The sequence below is a fragment of the Parambassis ranga genome, chromosome 13 (genome assembly GCF_900634625.1).
Source record: "Parambassis ranga chromosome 13, fParRan2.1, whole genome shotgun sequence".
In the NCBI taxonomy this organism is placed as follows: Eukaryota; Metazoa; Chordata; class Actinopteri; family Ambassidae; genus Parambassis; species Parambassis ranga.
In genome coordinates, this window is record NC_041033.1 from 14,127,214 (window position 1) to 14,136,773 (window position 9,560).

General features: G+C 39.2%; 1 protein-coding gene across 1 annotated transcript; it reads right to left on the reverse strand.

Annotated features, from left to right (window-relative positions):
- Window positions 1–768: 768 nt before the first annotated feature.
- Window positions 769–6,830, reverse strand: calm3a (calmodulin 3a (phosphorylase kinase, delta)). The gene is made up of 6 exons (XM_028418865.1): window positions 6,624–6,830; window positions 3,957–3,987; window positions 3,512–3,655; window positions 3,123–3,229; window positions 2,726–2,861; window positions 769–2,506 (listed from the first exon to the last, which is right to left on the reverse strand). The coding sequence occupies exons 1-6, from the start codon at window positions 6,624–6,626 to the stop codon at window positions 2,478–2,480; spliced, it is 450 nt and encodes a 149-aa protein (XP_028274666.1). The 5' UTR covers window positions 6,627–6,830; the 3' UTR covers window positions 769–2,477.
- Window positions 6,831–9,560: the final 2,730 nt, after the last annotated feature.

The following is a 9,560-nucleotide window of genomic DNA, read 5'->3' on the forward strand; positions in this document are numbered from 1 at the left end:
CAGTTATGACAAACATGAACAACAAAATGACTAAATTCTTTTGATTTCTGAGTTTACAAATAAATGGCAAACCAGATTCCGTGTGTACATTTGACCCACTGATTGATGTATTAATATATATTTACTGCAGTCATCAGGTGAGAAACAAACATGTGGCTGCTTGTCACTGCAGTGTTGTCTTTTTTCCCATCTTTCTTTATATTTATTTTTATAAGTTTTAGAGTAATGCAGTCTGTACATTATTTTAAATTGGATCAATATCTAGAATTAATAGAGCACTTGTGTATATACTGAACAGGTCCTCTGTCATTACATAACCACAGAGGGATAATCGCACCTTCCTGTGAGGCTCTTATTGTCCTGCTGAGTGCGCTCCTGTTTTCTAATTCATTTGCCTTATCTACTTAACCACACGATTACATGTGTCCAATCACATCTACCTGGCCCATATAGAACCCTCACCCCATTGGCTCTTGATCTTGCTCATCAGTCCGAGGCAGGGCGCCTGGTTTGCATTTGTAGTGTATGAGTGAGAGGTCGTGACCCCTGCTGACCTGGATTACCACAGGCTCCTGTAGCAATCTCATGAGCCGCTAAATATAGCCTGTGCCCGGGATAGTTCCTCCAGTGAAGGGCTGGGGTGACCTGCCCTGACCCAATCTGAGACCGTCTGGATGAGATTAGAACTCCTTTCTAACACAGGAACACTGGCAGAGGAAGGATACAGTGCAATAACAGTGGAGTAAACAGTCTGCAAAGAAGTGCAGGTGACGTAAAGCTCAGTCAATTTTATTGATTTATGGAAAATATATCACATCTTTACATTTTTGAGATACCTTCAGAAGTTAACAGTCCATTTACCATTTACTTTCCAACATCAGACTCAAATATAACCAATTAGAACGCCTCAAACTCGCAATTTTTTTAAGCTTCATGCTTTGAGGAAATCAGATTCCTCAGCAAACCTGCTTCCTAACTTTAGCCAAGGAAAAAAAATTATAATGCTGAAACCAACTGCAAGTCTACAGTCCCACTCTTAACTGCCCAAATGAAGCACATCATCCCAACTACAAGTAGTATTTGTGAATATACAGTGTATGTATCCTGTTCAGTAAAACAGCAAGCAGACTTAAGTTTGAATCACCGGACTACAAATTGAAGATCCAACACTAACAAGACGAGCAATGAGTGAAACACAAGAGTCGTTATAGCAGCAGCAGCAACAGTGACATTTGGTTTCTTTTTCTTCTTTTAGAACAAAACTTTTTTTTTTTTTTAAACATCCACATGGTTTATACCAAAGTGCAAATATGTTCAACTGCATGTATTTTTTTTAATGTTTATAGTAACTAGATTTACTATATTCTAATGAACTACGAGTCTTGCAAGAAGGTTGAGGCGTTTTTTTTTTGTTTTTTGTTTTAAAGAGTATTATGGCACATTTCAAAACCAAAGAGAAAACATGTCACAGGTCATTTACTACAACAATAGGCAATGCAAACTTTACGATACACTAATATATATAGAGATATATTTTGTGAGCAAAGTTTGTCATCAATACATTATTATTTGAGAACACATTTATAAAGCATTACATCAATATTGTATTGTCAGGATTATTATCTGTTTGCAGAACACATGTTTTCACTGCAGTCCTCAAGTGTGTTTTTACAATAATCCTCCTGAAGTAATTCAACGCACTACTGTCTTCAATCAGTGCTGCAGGCAAAGTAAAAGCCCACGACTCAAAACGAGACAAAAATCCCACAGGAGAGAAAACCTCCAGCACCTTTCAGTCTCTCATCCTTGTCCGAACTCTTCCGAGGTATAAAAATGCTCATCTCCAGCCGAGCACCGATGAACACCCTACGTTGCAACTATTTGCTCTCGCAATAATCAATAGTGACACAAATTTGACAGATATATAGCTATATATTTATGTATATACCTCCAGTGTGTACACAGTCTGACCACTACCTCTGATGGGATCAGAGCCTCCTTGTTGTCACAAGAGATGGCCACAAAAAGGGTGCATGCAAGAAGAGTACTCAATTCAGTATTAAGAGAATCGTCACTGGTGCAAGAGAGTTCAATTTTCTTAGTTGAAGTCTATCTGGAAAAAATTAAGTAGCCAACTTCTCTATACAAACTGTAGCATGTCTTACTATCCCTCAGCCTTTTCAGTGTTGCCCTTTCCTCTAAATTAATCAGAAGCTGGGTGACTCAGCAGAATCTTGGTCTGAAGTGTGGGGGCTTCGGCCCTCTTTAAAGCTTGGTCCATTGACTTCTATAGGGATTATTCTGTTGGTGTTTATTTGAACAGATACCTTAGAAGTAGTTGGATGTACTGAAGCACAAATTGCAAATTTCTACAGATTTTTGGGGGTTGGGGTTTAACATAATTCTTCCTTTTTTGGTTCTTAAAGACAGTGATCTTAGGAGGACAAGCAACGTTTAGAGAAATTTTAAAGCTCTCTTCACTTGGCAGTCATCATCTGGACAAACTCTGTAAACAAGAATAGAAAATAGCACTTAAATTATAGATGCAACAAAGAGGAGGCCGTTCTTCGGACAACATAGTCAACAAACCTGTTGCTCAGTAAAATAGAACTGTTAAAGATAAAACTATGTACTTGTATTTTTTTTTTCTGACAAAAAAGTCAGTTGTTTTTTTTTTTAACATCTGCAAGCTAACAAGGGGCACTGCAGAAGACAAACATCTCACCCTCGTAGTTGACCTGCCCGTCGCCATCGATGTCAGCCTCACGAATCATCTCGTCCACCTCCTCATCAGTCAGTTTCTCGCCTAGGTTGGTCATGACGTGCCGAAGCTCGGCTGCACTGATATATCCATTACCATCCTGCAAAGATGGCAAATGACTTAGTGTCACAGTATTTATTTGAAGTTTTACACAACAACACTTGATGCTGTATGTTTTTACTCCCCACTATGTTGAGCTGATAACTAAATGTGTATTGTTTGCAAGGAAATTGTTAACAGAAATACAGATTAATGTAGTTTAAAGCTCATCCAAGCAAAAGAAAGCCGAATTGTCTACCAGTTTCACATCACGCTATACACATAAACCTACATGAACTCAGTCAGCTTAGTCCTACTGCACCTTGTCAAAAACTCTGAAGGCTTCTCTGATCTCCTCCTCGCTGTCTGTATCTTTCATCTTCCTGGCCATCATGGTCAGAAACTCAGGGAAATCAATTGTGCCATTACCTACACATTCACAGAAACACAAAGAAGTTAAGAAAATGTATGTATGTGGCAATCAAGTAATATCACATTCTAAAACAATGTGACATGGCAATAAAAACACAAAGAAACGCCGCACAGAGTAAGCAGTAAGTGACAAACACATCTGTACTGAGGATAAAACAGTGAAATCTGAAAAAAAAAATCTGAACAGTAATCTTTTACTGTCAAAAGGAAAATTTAACCCAAGAATCACTCGAACGTTGTAAATAGTTTACATGCATGTGTTAAACATTCTGTCCTCACCATCAGCATCCACTTCATTGATCATGTCCTGCAGCTCAGCCTCAGTGGGGTTCTGTCCCAGAGACCGCATCACAGTGCCGAGCTCCTTGGTGGTAATAGTACCATCGCCATCCTTGTCGAACAGGGAGAATGCCTCCTTGAACTCTGTGCATTTATAAAGACATAATGCTATTAGTTGCCACTTTGATTAAAGTCATTTCAATTTCAGAGTCCGAGAAGTAAAAAACACCTGCTTAGCATTTCAATGCCAAGCAAACTCTACATAAAAGCACTGCTGCAAACTTCAGTACAATTTGTAAAACAAATGTGCACAAGTTTACTTGTCTTTACCAGACTGTTTGGACCAGAACCGACAGACCTCTGGCTCTTTTAATCTCAGTTTGGGGGTGAATTAGGGCACTGCTAAAGCTAAAACAAACCAAACATGGTTAAGGTATGCACTCACCAGCAATCTGCTCCTCAGTCAGCTGATCTGCCTGTTAACAAAAGAATAAGCCTCATAAACACCTATAGTCCGTCATGAAAATACTATCTTTTGGTAGTGATAATAAGTAAAATAAAGTCTTTATTAACATACTTATTTGCAAATTAAAGAAATGAATATGTCCAAATTACAAAAACAGTACAGCAGGAAACATTTATTGTGGTTGCTGCTGCACATTAAGTGAAGGTCATGAGTGTCAGAAAACAAGTCCAGCAGTTAAATATCAAGTTATGAACAAAAGTCAAAAAATAATTTCAGTTGGACGTCACTTTAAAGGCACAATAAAGACATTCAACTGCAAGCAAGCCTAATGAAGAACACCTGCAGCGGGGCTCGGCTGTGTCCACAACCTAAAGAGATCTGCCGATGCAAGTGCACTTTAGACAAAAAACAAATTCAAAACCCACTGTGGTATAACCTGATCACTGGACCTAGACTTATGACCTTGATAAAGACTATGGTTACAGCTGCAATGTAATAATTAAAATACTGTTTATTCTCAGTAGCCACAAGTATTTTTTCCCACTGGTGCTATTTAAATATAAAATGTAAGACTTGTTGCACTGTAGAATTGACAGGATTGTCATATTGCTTATAAAAACTACGGCTCCACATTTATTTTTCCTTTAAAAATCTAATAATAGAATTAATTTACACCCATACACTAAAATTTCTTATCCATCTTCATATGAGACATCACTCAGCCCTCCACGTGAGCCCTTACCAGGCCTGTCTAAGTCAGTCAACATGCCCACTTCAGGCTGAGAAAGTGTGATGAGGGACGGGTATAAATACTCCTCAGCCTGAAATACACATGCCTGCTATAATTAGTGAGACACGAACAGGGTCGCCAATGTAGCACACTGAATATCACCGCAACTAACCACCTCTTTTTATTGTTTTAAAGGAACATGTTAGGGTCAGTTTTTTTTTTTTTTTTTTTTTTAAAGAACAATCAACCCCTGTGATAACAGTTGTGTGGCTTTGTAGCAGTACTTCATATTGACAGGGTCATTTTTTAGGCAACTGCATTAAATAAATTCTTAAATAAAGTCTCCAACAATTATGTTGTTATGAAGGGATCCATTTACTCAAGTCTGATCAAAGGGAAGTCTAATCCCTCAAATAAACAAAAAGCTTAACGGTCCATGCTTTTCCTCTACAGACAGCAGAAATGAGTCTCTCGCAGCCCATTGCATTTTCAACATTAACATATCTGTAACTCATGCCACGTGTTCTTGGAGTCAATTTCAATGAGTCACCATGTTAGTGGGGGGTTGGAGAGCGAGACAGACTGCAGAGAATCCACTCTGTCCACTGCCAACCAATTTGGTGGTGCTGAAGCAAGCAGTGTCTGGATCACAACACAGCACAGTACATAGAGCCGCTGTGAAAACTGCTCAGAAAAATACATCTTATATAAGGTCAAACTACATTTACACATTATGTTTGAGCATAATATGAGTGAATAGGACCTTAAAGCATGTTTCAAGTTTCCTCACTTTGAAAAGACAATGGCACCATGCGTCTATTTTTTCTTTAACAATATGGCTAACCAGTGACAAGAAACAGGATCAGACACAAAGGCATCAATTTAACTAGTTAGCCGTGCCACAATTGGGCTTATTTAAATAGTTCCCATTTTAGAGGGTGCATTGCGGGTCCCGACAGCCTACTGCACCAAGCATGGTTTGGTTCAATGCGGAGGGGTGGCAAAGAGGATCATTCAGCACAAGCAGAATGCGGTTCACCGCCGTGGCGCAATACGTAACGGAGGAGATGGTGTCATGGTGGTACTGCAAGAAGTCCAAATATGTTGCGACTCCTCGTGAAACTCTGTGCAATATCTCAAACAATTGTTGCCAAATGCGAACTACACACAACCCGTGAGCCGTATTGTTATGTAATCACAGCGGGCGTCGATTACAACCCCCTTTTTTCGCTTGTTGCGCATGTCAAACTACATTCAAAACAGCCTGCTGATGTGCCTGCAAGAGTAGCGTTGCAGCAGCTTATGGGGGGGTGGATGACAAAATGGTAGTTAGCAAGTCAATTACGGTTGTAATGCTTTTCTTAGATTCAGAATGATTTACACATTTTACACAGCACTCCCTTAACCACCACGCCCACTCTCGAGTCCAAGCCAACGACAGCATAATGCTGCAAACCTTTATTCAAGTATGAGAATTAAATAAACGACACATTAGTTACAACCGCTACATAATCGGCCTGATAATACATTAGAGCAGGAAATAGGCCGCCGGCTCTCACTCTCAATGCAGCGAGTAAGCTGCGCAGATGACAGTTACTGATAAAGAAAATGGTTTTCTCACATCTGCTGCTGAAAGCACAGAAAGCCACGAAACCAGCTGCACAGAGCCGCCGACATGATTGTTCAGTAACGCTATATGCATGCACATCCAGCGCAGTGTGGGTGCACATGACGTTAGACTGTAGGTTTTTAATATCAAAAATAACTTTAGCTTCAATATGAGTTCAAAATCAGTTAACTAGATGGCGTACTACGCCTGTAACTGCACGTTATTCAATCCATGGCAGTGCTATCGATACCAAGCTAACGCTAGCTTGCAGTGCTACACACGTTTACGTTAGCCCGTTCGTACTTACCATTGTCCCGGTGACTTTTCAAGCTTTGTGAAGACGACAAGAAACTCAAGTTAAGACACTGTAGTCGCTTAACTTAGTCGACAGTGACTATAATAAAGCAATTAATTGTTATAGGAAAATACGCGAAGATAAATGTTTCTGGAAATCTGAGTAGACTGTATCCCGGTGCTGCACTGAGTGGAAGTACCCGGAAACCTATGCCTCTCTATGAACCTTGTATCCCTCCGCCGACGTCCTATAAATGTTTGGTCTCGCTCAAAGCTTTTACCAGAATAGTACACTCCACGTCAACGTGTGTTTCACTTAAAATTTACATCCAATGTTTAAATTTGAAAGTTAAACCGAAACTTAAAAATATGCAGTTATTGTTGCATTTTATCAACAAAGTGCGCAGAGATACCATCCCCTACTGCCCCATGTGGAAAACACTAAATTATGGAGGATTAACAATGTCCAAATATTTAAATTATAACCCTCATAAATATTTAACATTAGTATAAAGAATAGTTAAGTACACTGACACAAATAGATCAGATTACGGTGACATTAAACTGCCTGGGGCCTGAGAGACACAAACTATTTCTGTTGTTTCTGCAGCTGGAACTTCACCTTGCAGCACACTTTTGCAGCTTGAACTTCTCCTCAAATAATGAATGAAAAGCACCCGTTATCCTTTATTATTAGAAGTCGGTAACCTTCTGAGTGCATAACTAAAAATTCAAACTGTGTGCTAATAGATAAGCAAGTTGTACTGAGGGGGAATATTTCATGCATCAGTGATAACCTGGCAGCTGATCAGAGAGTGAATTGAGGCAACATAATGTGCTTCAGAATGTAAACTTAATGAGCAATATTTACATGGTCTCTTATTTGTGATTTTTCATTTGTCTGTGCATGCACCGTTATGTCGGTAGGAACTATACCGCTTTTACTTTAAAGACTTATGCATGTGCAGTTAGTCTGGCTTTGAGGACATTTTTGGCACCCCAAGTGGTTTTGTCCAAAAGGAAAACCATAGACAATAATTAAATTAATTAAAATCCTTTCAGAATGTGGTTACAAAAAGCCCCTGTGTTATAATGAACGTGATCCAAGACTGCTAATGGTCAAACTAAATGTAAACAATTGTTTTCCTCACATGGAGAAGCAAATATACCCAACTAGGCCTACTACTACAACTAATAATAATAACATACATTTATAGAGCTCTTTTCTAAACACCAAAGCACTTTCTGGAGAACCATGACCTAGAAAATATACATGAATTAACATTAGACATTGCAGAGATATTAAAAAATAACAAAACAGAAAAAAAGAAAAAGATTGGTCATTCAAAATTGCTGTAGGTGTGCTTGTGTGTGTGTGTGAATGGTTGTCTGTGTGTTGCCCTGCGATGGACTGGTGACCTGTCCAGGCCAGGGTGTACCTTGCCTCTCACCCGAAGTTAGCTGGGACAGGCTCCAGCCCCCCATGACCATGCACTAGGATGAAGCAGGTTAATAGATGATGGAGGGATGGATGGATGGATGGACAGATGGATGGACAGAGTGTTGTGTATGCTATTTTGGACAAATGAGTTAGGAGAAGTGCCTTGGACTGTTCGGTGGTTTCCTTGTGTGCTGGCAGTGAGTTCGAAAGTTTAGGGGCATGAACACAGAAGGCTCTGTCAAATGGTTCCAACCCGGAACTGTGAAGCATGGGGTGTGTGCAGATGAGTGACTGGGTGTGGAGAAGGTCAGAGAAGTACTAAGGAGAATGGGAGTGTAAGGACCTAAAAGTGAGTTTTTAAAAAGTGTTTAAAATCTGATGCTAACTTACCATTTCACACCTTTAACTATTGTTACTACTCATGTGCTTGCTTTAAGTCATCTACATACCGTACATTTTTTACAAAAAATATTATTACAGTAAGAATATTTATGGACATTATTTTGTAATGAATTATATTATCCTCCTTGACTCTGCATTGTGAGAATTGAGTACCAGCTGAGTTTTTTATGATGTAATTTTATGATGCAATATGTGATTCGTTTTTGTTATGTTAGTTACAAACTCTCCAGCAGAGGGAAACATTAGTCTGGTATTGCCTATCTACTGCAGCATCCAACCATGGGACGTTAGAATATGACCTTTGGTCCAGTTTGCTGTGTCAGCAGTTCCAGCTTTTTTTTTCTTGCATTATAAATTGGTATGCTTTCTGGAGCAACACTAATCTATTGTCAAAGGATTGCCAAGCATTTTTATGTGACATTTAAAGGAGTGGGTTGTGTTTAGGGAGCTATCATTATCTCAATTCCACTTTAAACAGGAGGGGAACAGGAAGCAAATTATGTAACTGCTTAAAAATGCAAATTGAATTAAGAACATATTTTTGAGGGTCTGGTGTGTAGGTGTTTGTGGAAAGTGGAGGTTATGGAACTATTAAATCCTTGAGTCATAAAACAGAAGAAAGCCTGTGCTGACTTTGTCATTATCGTCACATCTAAACATCTAAACAGAAAGATTGCACCATAAATGCCCATTCACATGACTCACAAACAGATGACAACCATAGTTAAAACACAACAATTACATACTTTGTTTACTGGCTTTCACCCTGCCTTCACTCTACATGGGAGGGATAATGAGCCTTTTAAATATCTATATATCTGTGTCCATTGTGTCCAGTGTTCTTACCAGTTTAGTAACGTGACCAGCCAAAATTAGAAAAAGATGTGTAAATGTCAGTATGTATTCAGAGTTTTGGCAGACTGTGACGCCTCAACGAGCCTCATACAGGGACTCAAAACAGCACTTCAGAAACCTACGAGTGACATCATGGAAGCTTTGTCCATAGTTTTTTTTTTCCACTGTCAATGGCTTAGACGCATTGCCCTGGTCAGAGTTCCCAGGACCATTTACACCAAATGTGGTCTAATGTTAGAAAGCATCAGTCCC

Bases quoted from the DNA above. Each gene is read 5' to 3' on its own strand.
- calm3a (XM_028418865.1), bottom strand. The intron at 3,656-3,956 runs GTGAGTGCATAC...ATAAATGCACAG, and splicing joins GACTGAGGAGCAGATTGCTG to AGTTCAAGGAGGCATTCTCC. The intron at 3,230-3,511 runs GTGAGGACAGAA...GTGAATGTGTAG, and splicing joins CAATGAAGTGGATGCTGATG to GTAATGGCACAATTGATTTC.